The sequence below is a fragment of the Equus quagga genome, chromosome 17 (genome assembly GCF_021613505.1).
Source record: "Equus quagga isolate Etosha38 chromosome 17, UCLA_HA_Equagga_1.0, whole genome shotgun sequence".
Lineage (NCBI taxonomy): Eukaryota > Metazoa > Chordata > Mammalia > Perissodactyla > Equidae > Equus > Equus quagga.
In genome coordinates, this window is record NC_060283.1 from 32,804,391 (window position 1) to 32,829,094 (window position 24,704).

Below are 24,704 nucleotides of genomic sequence, written 5' to 3' on the forward strand. Positions count from 1 at the left end.
AATGGAAATTTTACCAGAAAAACACAACTTACCAAATGTGAGTAGAAATAGAAAACCTCTTTTTTATATTATAATTAAAGAAATTGCATTAGTATTCAAAATTTTCCCACAAAGAAAACTCTAGATCCAGATGGCATCACCACCAAGTTCTCCCAAACATTCAAGTAATAATTCTGGAAATGCACCAACTCTTCTAATAGAAGAATTTCTTTTATGAGGCTAATACAACTTTTATGCTAAAAGTTAACAAGGCCAGTACATAGATGGACAATAGCAGGCCATTCTCACTTATTTAAAAGTTGCCAAAATCTGAAATAAATTATTAGCAAACTGAATCCAGAAATATATAAATAGGATAAATAATTCATCATTATCAAGTTGGATTTTTGTTAGGAATACAAGCCAGGCTTTACATTAGAAAACCAACTAATCTGATTAATTTAAATGACCAATTTAACAGATTAAAGGAGAAACTCATATAATCCTCTTAATAGGTATGGAGATGGTATATAATAAGAGTCAATATCCATTTGTGATAAAAATTCTCAGAATACTAGGAGTATAAGGGAACACCCTTAATCTAATAAAGATTTAGAGCAAACAGGAACAACCATCACGTTCAACGGTAACGTACAGAATGCTTTCTCTCTGAGACTAGGAACAAGACCAGCATCCTGCTAATATCACGTCTGCAGACAATGCACTGGAGACCCGAGCCACACAGCAAGGCAAGAAAAAAAGAAAAAGAAAAAGAAAAAAAATGAGTCCAATGTAAAATGATTAGAAAAGGAGAAACAGAACTGTCATTAGTTGCATATGCTATGAATGTGAACACAGGCTATCCAAAAGAATCCCCAGATGATTTAGTAAAATTAATAAGAGGTTTGGTCTGTTTGTTAATATAAAATTAGGGAATGTAAAAATTCAACTGTGATTCTACATACCAGCAATAAATAGAAAAGAAATTAAAGACACCATTTACAATAGTATAAAAACATCAAATACTTAAGAATAAATCTAACAAAAGATGCACAAGACTTCGCAATCAATTCTAAAACTTTATTGAAAACATTAAAGACAACCTAAATAAATATAGAAACGTACCATGTTCCTGGATTGCATGACTCAATGTTGTAAAGATATCAGTTCTCCTTGCATGGATATATATATTCAATGCAAGCTCAATAAAAATACCAACAGATGTGTGTATGTGTGTGCGTGTAACTTGATAAGCCAATTCTAAATTTTATATGAAAATGCAGAGCCAAGAATAACCAAGACCCATTTGAGAAGAACAAGATGGAAGGACCTGCTCTGACAGATACCGAGATCTCTTACAATGCCATGGTAACCATGGCCATGGAATTGGCTGGGGGACAGCCGAGAAGGAGGGAGAGCTGGGAGACAACCCAGATGCACACGGACTCTTGATTTTGACAGCAGGGCACGGCGGAGCCCTGGGAAAGGGTGGCTTTCTTAACAACGGGGGCTGGTGTGGTTCTGCTTTTCTTAAAATGGGAACTGTATGCCTCTGACCTTGTGCTATACACAAAACCCAGCTCCAGGTGTGTTGGACACCTCAGTGTGAATGACAAAACTGTGCAGCAAAACATGGTTGGAGAATCGCATGGGAGGATGTGTTCACGACCGTGGGGAGACTGTAAAATGAAGCACAAAATTGTCTCCCCAGAGAAATAAAGATGGATACGTGTGCTACACTAAAACCAAGAATGTCTACTCACAAAGACGCCATTAAAATGAGTTAAACGAGGCACAGAAGGGGAAAGATATCTGCTACCCTTGTCACTTGGTTTATAAAGAACTCCCACAAGTCACCAAGAAAAAGCTAACTCCATGGAAAAGAGCAGAAAGACTTGGACAGCGGCTTTACGCATGAGGAACCCAATGGTAAAGGATATATACAGATGTGCTCAGGTCATTATGCAAAAGAACACTGAAACCACATCCACACACCAGGACACAACTATCACAGTGGCAAGTGTTGGCCAAAGTGTTATGTGGGGGGGACCCACGGCTGCTGTATCTAACGCAGCTGGACACAGGCAGATGCCATGGCCGACAAACCCACTCCTGGTGTATAGCCTGCACAGGTGTGTACTTAGGGGCACCAGGACTTGTGTTCCAGAAGTTTCATAAACAGCATTGTTAAGAATAGTGTAAAACCTGGCTGGCCCAGTGGTGTAGTGTTTAAGTTCACGTGCTCCGCTTCAGCAGCCCAGGGTTCATGGTTGGGATCCCAGGTGTGGACCTATGCACCACTCATCAAGCCACACTGTGGTGGCATCCCACATACGAAATAGAGGAAGACTGGCACAGATGTTAGCTCAGGGCAACAGATGTTAGCTCATATGTATAATATATATATATATTATACATATGTGTGTATGTATGTGTATAAAAGAATAGTCTAAAACCAGGAACAACCCCAAATGTCCACCACAGTGAAACAGATCAACAACTCATAGTCTATTCATACAATTATGCAGCAATGATGATATACAATGACGCCACAGAAAACACAGATGAAAGAGCCTAGATACAATCTGGGATGAAGAAGGCAGTTGCAGGAGAACAGACCACACTTGCTTCCATTTAGAGGAAGTTTGCTGGGGCCGCCCCGTGGCTGAGTGGTTAAGTTCGCGTGCTCTGCTTTGGCTGCCCAGGGTTTCGCCAGTTCAGATCCTGGGCATGGACCTACTGCCACTCATCAGGCCATGCTGAGGCAGCGTCCCACATAGCAGAGCCAGAAGGACCTACAACTAGAATATACAACTATGTACTAGAGGACTTTGGGGAGAAGAAGAAGAAGAAGAAGATTGGCAATAGATGTTAGCTCAGGTGCTAATCTTTAAAAAAAAAATAGAGGAAGTTTGTAAAGGTCTTGTTAAGGCTGTGTGGTGGGAGGGCAGGGAAGGGGCTGCCATAGAGCACGGGAGTGAGGGGCGTCGTCCTGAAGGGGCACTGGCTGGGGCTGGCAAGGCTCTGCCTTAAGTTGGGGCATTACACGGGGCTTGCTTTACGTTTGCCTTTTGCAGCACATGGATGTTGCATCCCTTTTCTGCAGGCATTTAGGAAAAAAGAGCTCAGGATGAGGAGCTACAGGTGGAAAAGGCGCCTCTGGACGGGAGGGGCAGCAGTGTCAGGAGGGGCAGGGGCAGGAGTGGGGGCACTGGTGCTGGGCTGGAGCTGCAGGCGGCCAGGGCCACCTGCTGGGTGGGACCTGCCTGTGCTGCCCCTCGCTGCACGCCCTCTTCCTCCGCTGGCCCGCTGCTCCCCACAGTGGCTCCTCCACACAGACCGCAGAGGTTTCCTTCCTGCCTTTGAAGTGCAAGTCCACCTCTCAGGTGCGTGTGCTGTGTGCAGAGGCCCCTGGCCTGCCTGCCGCCTGCCCGCCAGCACTTGGCCTCGTCCGGCTCTCCTCGCTGCCCCCACCCCAGTCTGCTGCTGCCCTCCCCCACGGGGGTGTGGGCCCGGAGCCGGGGGGTCCAGGAAGGAGGCAGAACAAGCCGGCCCTGTTCCCCTGCCAGGGCAGGGCAGGGCCAAACCATAGCAGAGAAGGCGGGGGCCAGGCGCTGGGCAAGCAGGCTGCTGGCAGCCGCTCTCACCTGGACAGCAACGTCCTCGGACTTCCTTTATCCAGAGGAGAACATCTGGGGATGGGTGGGGCAGGGGGACAAGGGGACCAGAGGGCTGCCAGGGCAGGGAGCTGGGGGTTGAGGTGGCCGCCCCTCTCCACCTGGCACCGGTGTCCCTCTCCCCCTCAGGTATGGGCAGACACTCCTTCCGCAGAGGATCAATCTTATTATTTTTTTCTACCTCCAAGAGCACTTTGTAAAACATGAAATACACACACGGGGAACAAGGAGAAAGGATGAGACCTGATCTCTTGCCGGTGCCTCCTCACCCCTTAACACATGTTCTTAAATGGGTAACGAGATTTAATCCCTATCCTTGACTTTCAGAAGTGGGGACCCAACAGCATGCTATTCAGCCACTGACTTCTCAGAAACCTGACCATAGGCGTGGGGGGTGTTTGCTGGGGTCCAGGGCCAGGGACATGCTGCCCCGCACCAGCTGGCCATGAGGCCCCGAGGCCAGCCCAGCCCATCAGGTCACTCAGAGAAATGCAGCGAGACCTGGGAGCAGGAAGGGAGGAGGACGTGCTTGTTACTGAGCCACAGGGCCTTGTGCCTGGCAGCCCCGAGTCTCTCCCCAGCCTCCGCCTGCGGATCCCGCTGTCCAGGGCTTCCCCGGGGCCACCATTGGGTCTCCCCAAGCCCAGGCCTTGGGGTCAGTTCTGGAGTCACTCTCCACTCCCACAATAGGGGTTGCCTCTCTGGGTGTCCAAGCACCTGCCACAGGGTGTCACAGACCAGGGCAGGACTTGCACATAGGCTGCCTGGTGAAGTCCGTGTGTTGGACTGAGCTGAGTGAGGGGGGATGGAGGTGGGGGGGCCAGCAGGTGCACCCTCCTCTCCCAGGTGAGGTGCAGGGGGCCTGTGGTCAATGGTGTGGGGTGTTCCCGTCCCCTCCAAGCAGGCTGAGGATCTTGGTGGGGGTGACACTGGTCAGCTGCCTGGGCCCTTCCCTTGAGGCAGCCCCAAGGCCATATGCAACAGGAAGCTGCCATGACTTTGTGAACTCCGAGGGGGCCTGCGGGGCCTGGAGGAGTTTGTCCTTGACTCGGGGCAGGGGCATGTGTGACTAGGAAGGGGCTGGCCAGGGGGCACCCACGCCTTTCCTGCAGGTTGGGGCTGGCCCTCTGCTGGTTCAGGAGAAAGCACAGAGAGACTGTGCTGGTGGCATTTCCGACTTGGATAAAACCAGGAAAGAGCGGAAATGTCCTGGAGAGTCTCTCAGAGGTGACTTCCAGCCAAAAGCATGTGACGTGTGTCTGGCTGGTCCCTGAGCTGGGGAGCTGAGGGCTCACTGGTACCACCCTTGCTGGGCAGAGGGCTTCTCTGACCAGGGCGGGAGGGTCTGGAGGGGAGCCAGGACCCCCGCGTGTGGCCGTAGCACCCCAGCTCTGCAAACATCAGATCAAAAGGGCGGGGTCCTGGTTCCTGCTTTGACTTCTCTGCCAAAATAAAACAATAAAGCCCCTGAGGCCTTTTATAAGCTTGTTTTGAAAAATGTAGGCATGTCTTTTATTTCCTGGCAGCTTTCTGGGTAATTAGAATTCCTCCCACAAGCACAGTTGGGGGCTGGAGTCCTGCTGGCAGGGCAGCGAGGGCAGGGCCCCTGGGGCCCCCGAGCCAGCCAGCCAGGGTCTGAGCCCTGGAGACCTAGAGTCCCCTGCATGCCCAGCTGCAAAGGAGGGAGTCTGGCCCTTGGCTGAGCACCCAGGGAACAGCACGCAAGGTTGCAGGAGGGCAAGAGAGGACGGGGGAGGCAGCTCCTGCCAGGGCCAGCCAGGGCTGCCGTCCTGCAAAGGAGCAGCTGAGCTGGATTCAGCGCCCCGTGTGGGGGTGGAGAAGGAGGGATTCCCTGGAGGGTGGGAAAGCAGAAGCTTTGTGTCAGAGGATCAGCCCGTCCTTCCCTCCCAGGCTGAGCCCTCCTGGCCTGTGGGCCCCGGGCTGCGCTTCCTGCTATGTCCTCTCTTTCCTGCTGTCCAGTGTCCAGAACCTCCCTGTGGCCACCCTTTGGTCTCCTGCAGGGCCTCTTGGCACAGCCTGTGGCCCTGAGCCCAGGCCCTTGAGCCCCTCCAGCAGGGGCTGCCTCTCTGGGGTGTCCGAGCACCTGTCCCTCCCATGTCCTGTCCCTCCTGCTGTCCTCCTCCACTGGCCCCTCTCCTTCCTTGTGTAGATGGCCGCTCCTGCCTCCCCCTCCCTGGAGAAGCCTCCTCCCAGCCTCACCTCTGGTACACCTTGGCTGGGTGCCCCTCCAGGGCCAGAGCCCAATTCCCCAGAGGCCCCTGGACATGCCCCGCCTGTGGGCAGCAGTCCCACATTGCCCGGCATCCATGCCCTCCCTCCACATCCATCACCAGCCTGAGCTGCTGCCCCCTAGTCTCTCTTTAGACCTTGCCTGCCCTCAGCCCGGTCCATACCTCAGACAGAGGGCCTCCTTTTGGCCAACCTGCATCTCCCCACACACACCTGGGACTCCTACCCTGCCAGTCTCACTTCTGGGGACAGTGGTCACTCCTCCGAGACCACAGCCGCATCTCCAGTAAGCCTCCGAGGCTGCCTGTGCCTGATGCCCCCTCTGCCCAGAGCAGCAGGAAATGTTTGCTGCAGAATGTGTTCCAGGGCCTGAGGGACTGTGTCTGGCCCTGAACCAGCCTGGAGGACAGTGTGGTCCCGGGCTGCCCCATTGTGTGGAGGGTTTGGGGTCAGGGACCCGTGCCTGGACACTGTCCTGTTCCCACTCCTCCTACCCTGGACTCAATCTGAAGAGCTCAGACTTCTGCACATGCTGAGTCCTAGGGCCGGGGAGCCGTGCAGTGGCTGCACACAGAGTAGGTGTTTAATGAAGGACTTCCCGCTTTGTAAAGAACCTGTTTATGGATGTTGAGGCTCGGAGGCTGGGCCCTCTGTCGAGGAGGCATGGGGAAGCCCAAGGGTCAGACGAGTGCCTGTGGCTGGGGCCCTGTGGGGATGGCTTCTCCTGGCCAGTCCTGTACCTGTAACGGGAGGCAGGGGAGACTTGAGCTTACAGGGTGAGGAGTGTCCAGTGTCACCCATGAGCAGGAGGTCAGGCTGCTGAGTGCCCTCGGGAGGAACAGCGCTTTGCAGGTAGGGCCCTAGACAGGCACCAGGAACATTTGGCTAATGCCAGAATAAAGGAGTGGATAGGGTGGATGTACACCAGAGAATCATGGGACACACTGAAAACACCCACATAGTCCACAACTAGTGATTGGTTAAAACCATTATATATAAATGGTATAGCCACAGGATGGAATATTATACTGCACCAAAAAGCATGTTTTTGCAGCAAATTTAAGGCATGGGAAAAATGCTCATGGTATAACGTTGAAAGAAATATGCAAAATAGAAACTTGTATGAAATGGAAACCCCAAGTTTGTTTTGTGGGACCCTGAATATGTTTGAAAGCAGATCAGAAAGAATTTCACCAAAATGTTAAAAGTGCTTCTTTCTGGATGGTGGAATTATGGGAGTATCATTCCAATGATCACCTTGTCTTCCAGAAGCTGGGACAGCACAGTGAACAGAACAGACAAAAATGGTCGTAATACTAAAAAGGAACACTGCTGCTCTGGTGTCTTTACTCCTTGACTCGGAGCAAGGGCTCAGCCGAGGCTTGGAATGAATGAATGAATGAGCGAATCAGGGAATGAGTCAGTGGTGAGTGGATGGTGAGTTGTCTGGGAGGACACAGTTTGTCAAGCTGGTCACTTCTAGCTAAGAAGTTCTAGCTTCATAGAGTCACCAAGAGCTGAGGCACAGGGACGCCTGGGTCATTCCCAGCTGGCTGGCTCCCCTCCCAGTGAGGATGGCCAGGTGTGCACTCTGGGGCAGCACAGACATGAGGGGGTTCCCACCAGATGGCATTTGCCAGGGTAACTGTGTTTTGATGTAACGTCAAACACATGGAAAAAGTGCAAGAGTATTGCAAGGAACTCCCTTGTACTCTTTATCCACATTCACCAACTGCTAGGATTCTGCCCCATTTGCTTTATCATTCTTTCTCTTTCTAGATAAATAGAATGTTTCCTGAACCATTTGTGAGTAGATTTCAGACATGATGACCCTTTACCCTCTAAACTCTTCAGTGTGTATTTCCCATGAACATGGACATTCTCTTATGTAAGCAAACAGTTACCCAGGTCAGGAAACTTAACATTGATGCATTGCTATCAGTACTACTTTCACCCCCATTTATAGAATGAATCATTTATTTATTTATATCAGTGTGAGCTCACTGGTTCCCCCTTTATTTAATGGGTTAAAATATATTACTGTCATTATTTTAATGCTCACACTTTCCCAGATGTGGCCAATGAGAGCCCCTTTCAGAAAGCCTCTGTCCTTTCTTTCTTTTTTTTGGTGAGGAACATTGGCCCTGAGCTAACATCTGTTTCCAATCTTCCTCTTTTTGCTTGAGGAAGATTGTCCCTGAGTTAACATCTATGCCAATCTTCCTCTATTTTGTATGTGGGACTCCACCACAGCATGGCTTGATGAGTGGTGTGTGGGTTTGTGCCCAGGATCTGAACCTGTGAACCCTGGGCCACTGAGGCAGAGCGTGCAAACTTAACCACTACACTACTGGTCTGGCCCCAACCTCTGTCCTTTTGACACATCCTAATCATTCTTTGAGCACTTCCTGACTTTCTGAGACAACAAGATTTTTCAGGCTCATTTTGTACTTTTCCTGCCATGGCTATATAATCTCCAAAGAGCCAGGTTCCTTTTAGAGGAGACTAATGTTTAGAAACCAAGATCTGAGCACTAGGAGTGCTCATTGCTACTGAAGTGTCATTGCTTCCATTCCTCTTAGTGGACAGAGCTCGGAAATATGAGTGTATGAATACGCACATGTACACATATACACATACCTATGTCTATATCCATCTATCATAATATGTTAACATATGTAGCATGAGTTATACTGATATGGCCAATTCTAACCCAAACACAAAACCACAGCTTTCACTTTATGTTCCTTCCTTTCTGTATTTGCAACTCCCATCTTCACTGAGGCTCCCATTATTCTCAATATATTTACTCATCTTCTCAAAAGTTTCAGAATTGCTAGCACATACCACCAAAAAACAAAGCTAGATAGCAAGTATACAAAGTATTGTATTTAAATTTTACTTGCTAAAATTAGTACATAAGAACCTTAAAGTGACTATTAGAAAGATTAAAAGTATGCCCAGGGTATAAAAGAAAACATCAACATAACGAGAGAAATGAAAGATGCAGAAAAGATCAAACAGAACATCCATAAACACAAAATAAAGATCTGAAATGAAAATATACTGCATGGGATTAATGGCAGGTTAGACACTGCAGAAGAAAAAATTAGTGAGCTTGAAGACATAACAATAGAAATGATCAAAATGAAGGACAGAAAGAAAAAAGACAACAAAAAATGAACAAAGCTTCAATGAGCTCTGAGACAATAGCAAGCAGTTTAATATACATTCAATTTGAGCCTCTGAATAAGAGGGGAGAAAGGAGGAGGGGAAAAATATTTGAAGACGGCTGAGATTGTTTTCAAATTTCATGAAAACTATGTGCCCACAAATCATGAGTCTTAATGAACTCCAAGCAGAAGAAACATAACCCCCCACACACCAATATATCTAATAATCAAATTGCTGGAAAGCAGTGGTAAAAAGAAAATCCTGAAAGCAGTTAGAGATAAAAAGACAAATTATACACAAGGGAACAGAGAATGACAGCAGACTTCTCATTTGGAACTATGCAAGCCAGAGACAATGGAAGAACATCTTCAAAGAAATGAAAGAAAAGGAAGTCAACCTAGAATTCTACAACCACCCAGCAGAAATAGCTTTCAAAAATGAAGGTAAACACAGTCATGAGCTGCATAACGACATTTTGGTCAGTGACAAACCGCGTAAATGACGCTGGTCCCATAAGATCAGTACCATGTGGCCTGGGTGTGCAGCAGGCTGTACCATGTAGGTTTGTGTAAGGACACTCTGTGATGTTCACACAATGAGGAAATTGCCTAACGACGCATTTCTCAGACCCTATCCCCTTCATTGTCATGCATGAGTGTAAAGAAATTTTCAGATTAAAAAACAGAGAGAATTTATCCCCAGCAGGCCTGCACTACAAGAAATGCTAAAGGAAGTTTTTCATGCAAAAAGAAAATGATATCCACTGGAAATTTAGATCTACACAGAGGAATGAAGAAGACTGGTAAGTGGTAAATATGTGGGTAAATCTAGAAGACTTTTCTAATTTTTAATCTCTTTAAATGATAGTTGACTGTTTAAAACTAAAATAATAACAGAGGGTTTATAACGTGTGTAAAAGTAAAGCATGTGACAACAACAGCACGAAGGCCAGAGGGGAGATGGACGGATACAGTTGGAAGGTTCTGACGTTCTACTTGCTGGTGGACAGTGATGTTAGAGATGAACTTTAACCTGAGCCAGATCACCGCAGCACCCTCCCTCGACCCCCTGCCCTGTAACACCTCCTGGATTCCCGTCCTCCTGCTCTCCCTCCTCCCCATGTGCTGGCAGGAAGGGAGCATCAAGAAGGGCCAGCCCCTAGCCTGGGGCCTTGGTGGACAGGGGCTGCAGAGAAGCAGCCCAGGACGCTGTCTGCCCTGGGGGTTGTGGCCTCTCCTCCCAGCCATGGGGTTCGTGCGTTTCCCCTGGTGTTTTGAGAATTCAGAAAAAAGCAGAGCTCTGTTGCCAGACTTGCCTCCAGCTCACTGGGTTTGTTCTTGTGGGTCAGGGCAGGTTTTGCAGATGGCTTGGAGCTGGTGACCAGACAGCTGTGACAGTGAAGGTTGGACATCTGTCATGGGCATACTCAGATGGGGGAGCTCTGTTGCACAGATCGGGAAACTGAGGCTGGTGGAGGAAATGACTAGCCACAGGTCACAGGCAGCCTGCAGAGCTCCCTTGGGTGGGTGATGGGAGAGGCAGGGTGGGGCCTGTGCCCTCAGGGTAGGGAGGCCACAGGGCGGGCAGACATGGGGTGTGCAGCTGAGCCTTGGTGTGGAGCATGAGGGTGAGGTGCTGCTGGCCGGAGCTCGGGTCAAAGCAACTGTCAACACTCCCCCTTCCCTCAGGCTCCGCAGGGGCCCCTGCCTGCCCCACCTTCAAATTCTCCCCATCTCCCACTCAGGGCTCTACATTCTGGGATGGGGCCCATGGTGTTCCAAAAGACAAGGAAGGTCAAGGCAGGTCACAGCACTGCGGGTGAGAGGCCAGCAGGGACTGGAGGAAGCCCTTGGGGGATGTGTGGAGGGGACCCTTGGAAGGCACCATCCTGTGCACCACCCCTAGCAGCTCAGCCTTGGAGATACCACTGGCAGGCTCCACACCCACAGCCCAGCCATTGCACCCCCATAACAGACTTGTGGGTCCCTTACAAGGTGCCTGGCATCTTCACAGACATCGCCCGCCTGGTACTTCCTTTCCCTCATGAAGGAAGAGAGGCTGAGAGGTGACAGGCTGCCCGAGGCCACCACCTGGGGCTCCTGATGCCAAATAGACCAAGATCTTCCTTTGTGGCCCTAAGATCCCACCCTTCGTGGGGGGCACTCGGGGGCTTCTGCGGGGAAACAGGAACCTTCACCACCACTAGCCAGGCTCACTGCCTTTCAGCCCCCATGCCTGCCCCAAGCAGATGCTCCACCTGGGCCTGTCCCGCAGGCCACAGCATGGCTGCTATCTTCACCCATGAGCTGTTGTCCAGCTCTCAGCAGGAAAGTTCCCACTCAGCAGGGTTGGTACAGGCTCCACACCCACCAGCAGCACTGGCCTGGGTTGTGTTTAGAACCTTAGCAATAAAACGGACTCTCGACAGTTCTCAGAGCCTTACAGTTTACCACATACAGCTGCTCTGACATGAGAAAGAAGCAAAATGATGGGTGCCTTCCAGAAAGGGGGGCCACCCTGTGCACCTCAGGACTGAGTCCTTGCTCGGGCTGTAGTCTGCATGCTGTTTCTGATCTTCATGCAGAGTCACTTCTAATTTTCATGTGTGATGTGTGGGAAGTGTCAGAGGGCTGAGGCATTCATTCATCCATCCACCCAACCATTCATTCATTCACTCAACAAGCCTGCTCTTTGCCAAGCAATGGGCAGGGGACTGAGGGGGTGAATGCCAGCGGGGTCGGGGGTGGGGCGGCCCATGTAGGGTTCTCACTCTGCAGGACACAGGTGCCTGGGCTCAGGGCTGGCTGACATGGTGCCCAGCTGGACAAGGGTCAGAGGCCAGGGGCATGCAGGGAAGTGTCCTCTTGGCCTGGGTGGGCATGGGAGGCACCCAGTCATATAAACTTGCTTCAGGGTAAATAGAATAAATGCCTTCACTTCTCTCCTTTGGCTTTAATTCTGATGTGCCTCCTGCCCCACCTCCCTGCTGCCTCCCCACCACAGAGCCCTCATGGTATTTCAAGCAAGGTGTCCTGGGCACTGCTCTCTCAAGAATTCCATTCTCTTTCTCACAGAGTAAAGAGAAGGTGAAGTGGGCTTACTATGTCCACACGGGCAAGTGTTTTTCAAATAATATCTTTGTTTCAGGAAAAAGCTCTTATGGAGATAGGTGTTTTGTTAGCAGCCAGAATGTTCGTTTCTGATGAAACCATTTGTTTTGCTAGCAGATCTTTCCACTTTAGAACCATTTCTCCCAGTTGTCTTGGCAAGGGTAGATGTTTTTGGTGAGGCTATTAAGAGGGTCAAACGTTTTAATAATATTTTCACCTGTGACTTTGAGTGGGAAAGTTGAACCTGGCCCAAATGCTTAAGGAACGTTTTGACAGTGTTCTGTAAAGATGGCGCCAGCATGAGTTTTCCCATTTCTAAGATGTGTGGGCCTCCTCAGGCTCCCATAGACCCTGAGCACAGCTCTGCCCTGCCCACGCCATACTTCCACAAGTCAATCCTGCCCCTCTGTCCAAGTCCTGGCCCAGAGGGACTTTCAGCGGGGTGGCATCTACAAAGAGAATGGCTACCTCCTCTCACCACTGTCACATCACCAAATGCAGCCAGCAAGGTGAGGAGGCTTTCCTGCACCAGTTTGGGGAAAAGCAGCTGCCAGGCTGTGGAGTGGTCATAGCGGTGGAGGGAGCAAATGATGTTGGTGGCTATGGTGGTGGAGGTGGTGGTGGACGCCACATGGATAGTGGTAGGTAAAGATGATGATAATAATGCAAAAGATGTGGATGATGATGGAGGTGGTGTTGAAGATGGTGGGGATGATGTTGGTAGTGGTGGGAGAGATGCTGATGTTGGGGGAGAAAGAGGTGCTGATGGAGGAGATGACAGTGCTGATGGAGGAGTTGGCAGTGCAGATGATGGTGCTGATGGTGGGTTGATGGCAGGGTGGATGGTGGAGGTGGTGGTACTAGTGATGAGACTGATGGTGGGGTTGATGATAGAGGTGGTAGAGCAGATGGTGAAGGTAGTGGTGATGGTGATGAACATGCCAAGAGGTCAGGGCTGAGCGATGGTGTTGGAGGTAACAGTACATCGGGCTGGCCCAGCGCTTTTCTAGCTGCCATTCAGGGGACCATGGGGTGCCAGTGCACAGCCCTGCACACACAGTAAATGCTCGATGCAGTGATGAGGTGCAACATTTCATTCCCTCAGTGGTCCACGAATGACTGGCTCAGGGAGCGGCGGGGATGGAACTGGTGCTCAGGCTTTGCTTCAGCCTGGCTGAGCCGTTCCTGCCCTCCTGAGTCCCAGCCCCAGAGCTCCCTCTGGGAGCCCTGCTTGGAAGGTGTGGGCCTGAGTGGCAAACTCCTAGACTCAGGAGGGGAGGGAGAGAGGGAGCGAAAGGCAGTAAGGACAAACCTGCTGAGTGCCCACACCGCCCAGCTGCTGCCCTACCTGGGGGGGTTGGGGGGGGTCTGCTGAGAAGCAGGCTCTGCCCTGCACACTGGAGCAGGGGTCCCAGCTTCCTGGCACTGGACCTCAGATGCCACCTGAGGGCATAGCCAAAGTTGTCCCAGGAGGGGCTGAAACCTTGGCAGGCCAGCGGTGGAACTGAAAGGGCCAGGTGCCCCATTGGGAAACTGAGGCTTCAGAAAGCACGTGCCTGCTGCCACATTGCTGTCTGTGAAAGAACCAGGACGGGGCCAGGGCTCCTCCCGCCGCGCTGGGGACCAGTCGCCAGCAGACGCGCTCGCGCTGCCCAAGCTCCATGCGGGTCAGGCAGGGGCAGGGGCCTGGGCAGGGGCGGGCCGCGCTCCACTCGCCAGGGTGGCCAGGCTGCAGCTCGCACCCCCACCACCCCGCCCGCCTCTCCCGCGGGCCGCTGTCCGGCCTTGGCCGCCGGAGGGAGGAAGCGCTGTCCTCATTCCACCTCTGGCCGCCGCGGTGCCAAGTTGCTGGCGGCGGCGGCGGGAGTCGGGGCGGCGGGCAGCGCCGGGGCACAGCGCCCTCCCCGGCGCTCCCGACGGGCTTGGGGTTACTCACGTAGAGTCCGGAGTGCTCGGCACCGAAGAACGGGAAGGGCACGGACAGCGGCCGCAGACCCGAGCCGCCGTCATCCTGCTTGGGGGTGACAGCGTCGCCGCGCTCCGCGCCGAAAGGGTAGAAGTCGGCAAGCGCCACCGCGCCGCGCACCCCGCGCGCCCCGAGCCCCAGGACCACCGCCAAGAGCAGCGCCCGGGCGGCGCCGCGCGGCATCGCGGGGGTCGGCGGGCGGGGACTGAGGGGCGACGGAGGGGGGACAGAGGGAGGGACGGAGCGAGAAAGTGGGGGGATAGAGGGAGAGACGGAGGGGGGACGGAGCGAGGATGGAGCGGGGACAGAGAGGGGGACGGATAGGGGACTGAGCGGGGACGGAGCGGGACGCAGCGGGTCGGAGTGGGACGGAGCGGGGACTCCGCGGGACAGAACCGGGACAGAGCGGGCACGCAGCGGGACAGAGCGGGGCTTTGCGGTCCGGCGGCAGGCGTGAGGCCGCGGTCGGAGTGGCCGCAGGGCCGGGCGGCGGTGCGGGAAGGCGGCCACGCCGTGGGTGGCTCGGCGCCCCGCGCCCGATGCCCGCGCGCCGTGCCGCTGGCCGGGCCGCTCTGGCCGCTGCTCCGCAGAGAAGGCGCCGGGCGGGACCGCGCTTGGACCTGCCCCGCCCCCGGGCCGCGCTTTAAATCTCCGGCGGGGCCGCCCGCGGGGGCGGGCCGGGGCGGGGCCATGCAAATCAACGGCTCCCAAAGCGCCAGGCCCGCGGGCGGGGGAGGGGGCGGGGCGTGCGCGCGGCGTGTCCGGATCGGACGCTAGTGGCGCAGCAGGGACCGGCCCTGCGGGGAGGCCCAGCCCGCGGCCCGGTGCCCTCGGAGCGCCCCTGGCCCGGCATTGGCGAGGTGTGGGCTTCGCGGGCGCGTGTCCTCCGCCCGGGGCCGTCCCCTCCTGCGTGGGTCTCCAGCCGCCGGCCTGGGGCGGGCCCAGGAGAGGCGCCTTGCCACCGGAGCGGTTCTGGCAGACTCTAAGGCTTGCCTGAGATGTGGGGCTCTGAGGAGGGCTTCTTGGGTGCCCTTTTGGGTCGCTCCCTTACCAGAGTGTCAGTCCGTTTGCCACCCTGGCTGAACAGTGCCTGGATGAACCCTTCTGGAAATGGCCAGAGGCCAGCCCCATGCTCCAGCCTCGACCCTGAGCCTGGGGACACCTGCTTCCGGCCACTGGGGGCAAGACTTCCCATCTGGCTTTGTATAAGGATGACCCTTGGCCTGGGGGACTTCAGGGCAATAAACAAGGTGTTTCTGCCCTGCGTGGCCACATCAGGAGAAATCCCCAGGAGGTTTCCCAATGGATTCAGGGCCCCAAGGGGACCTCACAGCAAGAGAATCTCCAGGAGACGCCTGGTAAAACAGCTGTCATTGGGAAGGCTGCTCCACTGGGCCTGGGGTCAAGTGGATAGATGCCTGGTAGGGAGGAGTGCCCACAATTCAGATCCCATGTCCCAAGCCTGTGGCCATCCCAGCCCTTCTGCTTCTGGGATCACTGACTTTGGATGTCGCTCTTTGAGTGTTTGTCTCTCCTCAGTGGGCTGGCATATGGCCCACCTCTGGGTCCCCAGGCCCAATGCAGGGCCTGACTCCTGGGCCCTCAGTCCCCTGCATCCTTTCTGCTTGCAGAATTCTGCTGTTGCATGATGCGTGGCTGCATGCCAAGCCTGAGGCCCCTGAAGACAAGGGTGCACCCCTCAAAGACCAGCAGAAAGAGGCAGACGAGTAACAGTGGCTCGTATTTACACTTGGCTTTGTGTTTTTCTCTATTTTCTAAAACGTCTTCAATGAGCTTGCGTTGCTTTGCGGTTGGAGCCAGGAACATTAAATGTGACTTTTTTTTTGGAGGAAGATTAGCCGTGAGCTAACATCTGCTGCCAATCCTCCTCTTTTTGCTGAAGAAGACTGGCCCTGAGCTAACATCCATGCCCATCTTCCTCTACTTTATATGTAGGACTCCTGCCACAGCATGGCTAGACAAGTGGTGCCATGTCCAAACCCGGGATCCAAACCGGCGAACCCCGGGCCGCCGAAGCACAGCGCGCGAACTTAACTGCTATGCCACCGGGATGGCCTCCTAAATGTGACTTTTAGGAAACAGTGGATGGGGCTTCTGTGTGTAAGCGCATGGCGCTGGGGCTTCCCGGTTTACACAGATCCTGTGCTGGCTGGTTTTTCTCCCATCAAGTTCACAACCCTGTAAGCTGGTGTCAGGGCCAGGTGAAGAATTTAAGGAGGCACCCACTGTCAGGGTCGGCCCTGCGCTGGCACTGCCGTGAAAGCAAGCGCCTGTTAAATTTTGCCCTAGTCCCACCCTGCTCAGCTGTGGGAGGGCCAGCCCTGGGGCCAGGTCCTGGCTTGGAGACCCCCAAGGCAGCAGGACAACTGTGGTTCCAAGAAATGAAGGTTGAGAAAGGTCAAGTCCTCCCATCTTTGGAGGGAAAAAGTCAGAGATGACCTCTAAATGCCGGGCTGTGCTGGGAACAGAATCCCAACCTCACACGGCTCAGCAGGAACCTGGAGAAGAAAGGCGAGTTCCCACTGCCTCCCACTCACTTACACACACATCCACTCTCATTCTCAGACAGGCATGCACACTGACATGCACCTCCCACATTCAGACACACTCATTCTCTGACACACATTCCCACACGCGTGCTCACACGTGGAGACAACACTCATACATTACACACACACACACACACACACACACACAGCCCTTGGGAATTTGCTATAACCCCGTCCTGGCACCCAGCCAGCTCAGCTGCCCCGGGGTAGGTGATCTGGAAGCGCAGAGCCAGGCGCAGCACAGAGGTCACGGCCAAGGTCAGAGGAGGGATGCAGCAGCCTGGTCTCCTTGGACAGGCACAGGCTGGGTGGGGTCAGGATGCAGCCCCCACAGCGCAGCCTTGAGAGCTGCTGGGAGCCTGGTCACCCTGTGAGAGCCCAGCAGAACCTGCTTTTTAATTTGTCTCTTGTCTGTGAAACCCGGTAGCCCTCTACCCTCTTTGGGGTGGTTTGGGGCCCACTGGAAGGCCCTCTCATTGTTTCCTCAGGTGAGAGAGCAGATGGCACCAACCCTGATGGGGTGACAGGACCTGGAGCACAACTTCCCTGCTAAAGGGGGGGCCCGACCTCTGACCCTCCTACACCTGCCCACCTCCTGCCCCGCCCCCCACTCCCCATCCTCCTCCCCCTGCATTTGCCACCTCCCAGCAGGCTGCCCAGGCTGCGGTGGCCCCTCCCGAGCACATGACTCAGGGGACCTGAGTAAAGGCCCATTTCTGGGCTAGGTTTTGGGTCCACCTGGGGGCCTCTAGGGAGCAGGGCTGCCCTGGAGCCCAGCACAGACCCCGGCACACAGTGGTGCTCAGTAGATGCACCCAGTGAAGGACCGTTTCTCCAGACACGGTGGGAGTGTTTGGCCTAGACAGGGTGTCCCAACCCAGCTGCTCAAGGCAGCCCCTGGGTAGCTTTGTGAGATGCTTGGGCCGGTGCTCGTGGGTCTGGGCCTGGGCCAGCTGCAGGCACACCCTCTGGTCTCGGTTCCCGGGGAGGCCATGCTTGCCTGGAGCCCCAGCCTTGCTGACCTTCCACGGCCTTCACCCTGGGCTGATCTGCAGCCCAGCCTGGGAGACCAGAGGTTAACATGAGGCCCCACTACCACTGGGCATTACATTTCAAAAAAAAAAAAACAACCAACTCCACAGGCGAAAAAGAGAAAAAAAATGGTTTTTTTTCAGGTGCTAAAAATATTATCAGGAAATACTTTTCAGCAATGTACCATTTTAGGTTCCCCTCCGGACTCAAGGGCGCCTTTGTCTCTGCCACAGAAAGTCCACATTTATCAAAACCGAAATCATTTTATCAAGCAGGCTCATGTTCTGCGGCCAGGAAACCCGAGCCTCCCCAACAGGCCTGTGACATGTTAATTTAGGGCCTGAGTGCATGTGCAATTTAGCTGGGGGAGCTCCGGAGCAGACCTTGGGATGCCCTGGGACTCAGGGCTCCGAGCTGGGCAAGGTGTGGAGTGTGCTCCCCTGCCTGCCCGCACCTGGCCGGTCAGCTGGTCCCTGCGGGGCTGTGGGCTCTGGGCCGGGGCTCCGGGTGGGGCTGCCAGTGGCAGGGGCTGGCTGGCTGCACTCCTCCGACTTTCTCTCCTTCTCTCCAAGAGGCAGCTGGCATGGAGCATCGATCTCCCGGGAGCAGGTGGTCCTTCCATGTAGGTGAAACCAGAAGCCCCTCCTCCAGTAAACTCCCCACCTGCTCTGGGAATGAGGACTGCAGGTCACAGGGCCCAGAGGGGCAGGTAGGGTCCAGCTCCCACAGAGGCCCACCCCACCTGGTTGCTACACTGTAAGGCTGGAGGGGGTCCTTCCTGCAGCCAGGCCACTGAGGCAGAGATGGAGGGCCTGGCTCAGGGCGCACAGCCTCTCACATAGGAGGGTCCTCGGAGCCCTCCCACCCCAGCTCCTCCCCTTTTGTGCAGCGAGGGGGCGCAGCCTCCATGGAGCCCCCACCCACCTGAACACCCATGATGGGACCTCTGCTATTGATCTTAGGGAAATGATTGGAATGGGGTTCAATATTCACCTCCTGGGTGTTCACTGCTGTCTTATTTTTAAAAATAGAGACGAATTGCAAGCACTTCGAGCTGGAGATTCTGTAGGGAGAGGCCATAAATGGGCTGGCTCCAGGTGGGCTCAGGGATTGGCTCTCCCTGCCCTCGGGGTGATGAGAGACACTCCCTGCCTCTCGCAGGCCTCGTCCATCACCCCCAGGGTGCAGGGCAAAGACTGCCACCTCCAGAGTGCTCCATGACCCAGGGACAGTGCAGTGGAAGGCACGGTGGGGACCCAGGGTCTATCCCTGTGCCGGCAGGTTCTGTAGCCCATAAAACCATGCTTCTGCGGCATTTTTAATGACATGGGAAATTCTCATGATACATCGTCAACTAAACCTTTTATAAAAGAGCATTCCAAGTGCCATATGCCGTGTAACCCCAGCATCTACAAGCATGTGAGCTGGAAAGAGGAAATGCTCAGATTTCACCTTCGGATCTGCAGGTGAGGCCTGTGGGTGGTGGTGACTTTCTTCTTTATATATTTCTTTGTTAAAATGTTCCTTTGCAATTATTAGAAAAACAATGTTTCAGAAGCCCAAACAGCAATCACCTCAGTGCCAGCTGGCCTCCTCAGTCCTGCGGCCCATTTCCTGCTCCAGCTGTGGCCAATGGGGAGCCTTGGAGGGCTGGGGCCTGTCTCCCTGGGGTGCTCCTTCACCCTCCCCTGCCTGGTCCGTCTGGGGGCATCACTGCCTTCCTCCTGGGCCCATGTGTTCCCGGGATGGCCCTTTCTCCACGGCTCTCCCGCACTTCCTGAGGGTGAGCCCTCCTCCTGCATTTGCCCCCACCCTGCTGTGGGCTGCAGGGCCTGTCCTTTGACACCTGGGAAGGTCGGTGCCCCAGACCTGGCGGTCCCCTAGTCACAGCGGCTACGGAGTGACGGTGCTGCCACCATTTGCTGATGTCCATGATGGGTCTGGTATCAGGCTGGGCAATCCCTCTATGGTCTCACCATGACCCTCTGGAGTGGGGTCACCCCACTTTACAGATGAGGAAACCAAGACCTAGAGAGCCTGTCCAGGATCCTGCTGGAAAGGAGTGGAACTGGGACTCCTCTCCGAGGCCTGCAACTCCCAAACCGAGGCTGGGACCCACTGGGGCTCTTACAGGCCAGAGGCCTCCACGTGGCACGGTGGGGGAGGAAGCAGCTGCCAGCCTTCTGAGTGCCAGAGAGCAGGCAGCTGGGCAGCAGCCACCTTCCACAGTCCTTTCCCCTTGGACTCCGGGGAGGGGACGGGGCAGCAGTCCAGCCCTACGCCCTGCACACCTGGACTGGCCCCTCCTCTAGCCCCCTCCTCCCTTGGCCTCACCTCCAGGAGGTGGGGTGGGCAGTGTGTGTGAGGACAGACATGCCCAGCAGGGCTCCAGGACCCGGGACACCAGGCCTCACCTTGCCTGGCCCACCCGGCTCATTTCTGTCCTCCAGTCAACAGGACCCTATGCCTGCAGCCTCGGTGGGGAGATGGGGTGGGGTGAGGCTAGCGTGGGGCCCCTGGGCCTGACTCTGACCTCCTGCTGACCGGCTGTGTGGCCTTGGTCTAGAGCAAAGCCTCATGGAGGCCCAGCCTCCTCCTCCCCTGTAAGCCCTCCCCAAAGGGCTGTGTGAGAATGGAGCTCCTCAGAAACTCCCAGAGTCTAACCCACTCACTGCTGGAAACGCTCGGAACAGCAGATTTATTTCCATTAGAAAAACCCTCCTTCTCCTAAGTATACAACTTTATGTTGAATAAGTAAAAACAGCATTTCCTACATTGACTGAACTGATCATTGAAATAGAAAAATCTTCAAGGCCTCACAGGCACTTTGAATGTCTCCTGTGAGCAGCTGGGGCAAGAGGGATTCCGAAGTCGCCAGTATATTGGTCACATTATGGGCGGCTGTCATTTTAACCGTGAGAAGTCATCCCGACCTCTTTCATGTCTGAAATGTACTCCTCCTTCATCCATGCGCACTGATTAAGCACCTCTCTGTGCCGGGAGCTCCAGTCCCAAAGGTGTGACACCTGGGACACCAACGGGCACCGCAGGGATGCGGAGAGGAAAGCATTGACACAGATGCCAATCTCTAGCTCTGGTTCCTTCCTCCCCACCCCTCCATCCCTCAGGTCCTTCTGCTAGGGGTAGGGGGTGGGCGTCCTCCACAGGGGAACTGCAGGTGGGTTGGCAAGGAAGGGAAGGGACATGTCCCCTAAATGCCAGGCCCTGAGCGCCATACGTTACTGCTCAAGGCCCTGTCCTTCCTGATTTTGCAGGAAATCCTCCATCAGTGGGGTGAGCCTGCCTGCTCTCCTCCACCAGGTTGCTATTTGCCCTGACTGGTGGGTGAATATCAGAGTGGTACACCACCACTAACGCCCTCTTTGCCTGGAGCATCCATTACTAATGGGTCCTGCTCTTTTCCTCTGAGCTTGAGCTGAACTTCAGAATCCTTCTCAACACACCCACCAATAATCAGGCAGAGCTGACGGGCAGAATGAAGCCTATTTGCCCACCTCTTTCTAGCCCTTGCTTTTGTACAGTTTACGACATGTGGTAACTCCATTAGTAAATCAGAGAGCCGGGTCTGACAGGACAGCCTATTTTAAGTCCTGGATCAATCTTGAGACAGACTGATGGCTGTCACACATTTGGGCAACAGCTTACAGTGATGGTGATGGGGTGGGCTCCATGAGCTTTTGGCCCTTCCCGCCCCCCATGCGTGTTCTCGAGGGTGTGACAGGAGTTCCTGGAGAGAGGAGCACAGCTCACAGGGGACAGTGGCACCTGTGCATGCAGGAATTTACTGGGCTGGCTGGTGCCCCAGAGATACTGTAAATGTACCACTTACAAAACAAAAGAGGCCGTTTGGAGAGGAAAACAAATCACTCTGACTCATGTTAATGGGGGAAACGAGTAAAAATGCTAACAGGTGAACCATGCAGCAGGCCCAAGATGGCTGCCTGGGTCTCCGTAGCAACCAGGGCCGGATTCCCGCAGGAATTTTCCCAGAGTTTATGGGCTGGGAAAGTGGGAGGTTCTGTAACAAAGTTAACTTTACACTCCAATGCCTCTTGTGGCCAGTGAGTCACGGGGACTTGACTCTGAGTCATTTCCAGCCACCTGCCACCGTGACGGACCTGCAGTTCCTGGATACGGAAGGTTCCGCCGCCTTGGGACGTGGGGATGCGGTGGCTGGGCCTTGCAGGACATTATGTTTTTGGCTCCAGTCGGTGGAAATGTTTTCCACGTATTTCCCTGTGTTTACAGAGCTGAGGGCACGGAATGCAGCCTGCGGCCACGGAAGCCAACCTCACGGGGCCTGGCCACCAGGGTCTGGCCAGATCCGCACGTCTGAAGTGGCAGCCGAGTGCCAGGCCCCATGCAGGCTCTGCGGAGATTCCTGCAGCCAGGAGCGGGGCCTCAGAAAGGAGTGACCTGAAGTGAGGCCCAGTGCCAGCCAGAGGCCAGGGTCCTGAGGGCTGGGAGGAGCTCTGTGGTCAGTGGAATTGGGGGCACCTGCTGAACTAGGCCCCCCGGGAAGGCATGGTGGGCTGGGGGCAGTGGCCCCCTGTGCCCTCGCACCTCTGCTGGCACCACATCCAGCCCTCAAGCTCGGCCCCTCTCTGGGCAGCGTCAGGAGTGGTGTCCCGAATAGCGGTTCTGCTGGTCCAGCACTCAGGCCGCCCGGGGGCTGTAGCAGGCCTCACTTCTTGGCCTGGGAGGCCTGGCTGAGGCGGGCTTGTCGCCGTCGCTGCTGTTGCACCTCCTGGTCCAGCTGCTCCTTCAGGCTGGCCACCTGGGGACAGGGCAGGAGGTCAGGGGGGTGGGCAGGCCCCATAGCCAAAGCCCCCCAGGCACGTGGGCATGGAGAGCACTGTGACAGGAAGGCCCCCGTCCATGTCCCAAGGAGAGGCAGTGTGCACAGGAGAGAAACACCAGGCAGACAGACAGACAGACAGAGAAACAGACCTGCTAGCCACCAGACAGGGAATGCACAGTCCCAGCTGTCATCAGGAACACCCATCCACGGGCGTCGCAGGGACTGAAGCAACTGCACCCTACAGTGGACGGACCCCCTTCCAGTCAGGCCATGAATGCACTCAGAACCATAAGGAAATAACGCTCCTTGGCTCACGAATAGAGCAAAAGGTGGCTTGGCAGGTCAGGGGCACTAACTTGGGGGTGACACTGGGCAGTCACTACCTCTCTGGGCCTCGGTTTCCTCATCTGTAAAACGACAGTTTTGACCAGATGGCTCCCAGGTCTCTGACAGCTCGGAGCCTGCAGGTGAGCCCCAGCAGGCACGTCTGTGTGCATGTGTATGTGTGCAGCACATGTGTGTGGGTGCCATGCAGGTCTACGCCCAAGGCTCTGCCGTGCTTTGTCACCACCTGTCCCCACACATGCTGCTCTCGCCTCCTGACCTGAAGGACAAGGTGCAGGAGCCACCTCTGTGACAACTGCTGTGCGTGGGCAGTGTCTGCACACTTCACCCACAGCGAACTCTCACTCAGGGACTGTCCTTACCGCCCCTCTGTATGGGTGGGGCCGTGGAGGCACAGAAAGGGTGGCAACTTGCCCCAGAATCTCACTCTGCCTCGCAGTGAGGTGTGGGAGTGACAGGATAGGCGTGCCTGGGCCCCCGAGGTGGTCTGGATCCCAGTGGGCGTCAGCGCTGCCATCTGGCTGCTGGAGGACCTCCGGCTGAGGCCAGGCGGGCGCCCCTGAAGGGTGGTGCGCAGGACGCCAGTCCTCCCCACCCTCCCGCGTGGGGGTGCTGGGGTCACGGCCCCACCTGCTCCTCCAGCAGCTTCACCCGCCACTGGTGGATCTGCTCACGGGACTCCAGGGCCTGTGTGGCCTGCAGCTGGGCCCCGTGCAGCCGCTCGGCCTCCGCGGCCAGGTCTTGCTGGTGCCGGGCCACTGGCTCCCAGAGCCACAGGGTGTGGGCCTGCTCCAGCTCCACTATCTGGACCTGGGGTGAGAACTCGGGCACCTCACTGCTGCCTGCCCACCCAAGGGCTGCAAAGAAACTGGGGCAGGGGTGTCCCACCCTCCCCTTGGGGCCACTATTCCTTCATCCAGACCTCAGGGGCCCCACTGTCCTCTGCTGGGGCCCATGCCCTGGCCAGGACTGGCAAGCAGACCTGGGGTTTAGTGCACACATTCAGTCCACTGGCCTTGTCTGCCTAGAGCCCCACCCACAGGCCTCCAGGGTGGGCCTTACACCTGTTTTAATGGCATCCTAGTTTCTGCCTGGCTGGACTAGGGGCCTCATGGGCATCATAGGCCCATTCTTGCCTCGCCTCCACTTGACAATTCCTTGTCTGGGGATAGGGGGTCTGTTCAGCAGTGGAAAGGGGGTCACCGTCTCCCCTCAGCACACACACACACACACACATGGGAGCAGGCCCTGGACCTGCCTGATGCTGTGCTGTCCACACTCCTCCCTCTCTGGTCCATGCACCAGTTCACAAGGGCCCTGACTGTCCCACTACTCCCATGAGACCTTGGAGAGAAGACCAGGACAGGCCCACGGAGCCCCAGGTTCTGGTTCCAGCTCTGCTTGGAACCTGAGTTGTGACCTTGGTGGACCCCACTGTCGTCTGGGGCTGCATCTCCACATCTGTCCTGTGTAGCAGTGGTCCAGCTTGCCCTTCCTGTCCATGTGTGCACATCTGTGTGTGTGTGTGTGCATGTGACAGAGCACACTGGCCCACCCTTCTGGGACCCTCACCCACTTGGACACCCCCTGACCCTGGGCCTAACCCCAAGGCTGGGGCCCATGGAGCTCCTCCAGCCCAGCTGAGCTGCAGCTGCAGGTTCTGCCTCAGGGCCCCATCCACTTCCTGGCACAGGCTGCTCGAGGCAGGCCCAGCTGCTCCTTCCCGGCCTCTGCCCTCGCTGTGTGCCCTTCCCTCCTCAGCGTCTCCCGCTTGCTCTG

The 24,704-nt window shown here is 55.1% G+C and overlaps 2 protein-coding genes across 7 annotated transcripts in view; both read right to left on the minus strand.

Annotated features, from left to right (window-relative positions):
• The window catches only part of SNED1 (sushi, nidogen and EGF like domains 1), an 81,713-nt gene extending 66,864 nt beyond the window's left edge, over positions 1–14,849 (minus strand). For 2 of the 3 annotated variants that reach the window (XM_046642922.1, XM_046642920.1), the window contains exon 1: positions 14,127–14,849. In XM_046642922.1, coding sequence (XP_046498878.1) covers positions 14,127–14,339 — 213 coding nt within the window. In that variant the 5' untranslated portion in view covers positions 14,340–14,849. The remainder of the gene's footprint in view (positions 1–14,126) is intronic. The other variant, XM_046642921.1, reaches the window with a different exon arrangement.
• A 5,624-nt stretch (positions 14,850–20,473) lies between these two features.
• The window catches only part of CROCC2 (ciliary rootlet coiled-coil, rootletin family member 2), a 75,802-nt gene continuing 71,571 nt past the window's right edge, over positions 20,474–24,704 (minus strand). For all 4 annotated transcript variants that reach the window (XM_046644033.1, XM_046644035.1, XM_046644032.1 and 1 more), the window contains one exon: positions 20,474–22,556. In XM_046644033.1, the coding sequence (XP_046499989.1) occupies positions 22,464–22,556 (93 nt within the window). In that variant the 3' untranslated portion in view covers positions 20,474–22,463. The remainder of the gene's footprint in view (positions 22,557–24,704) is intronic.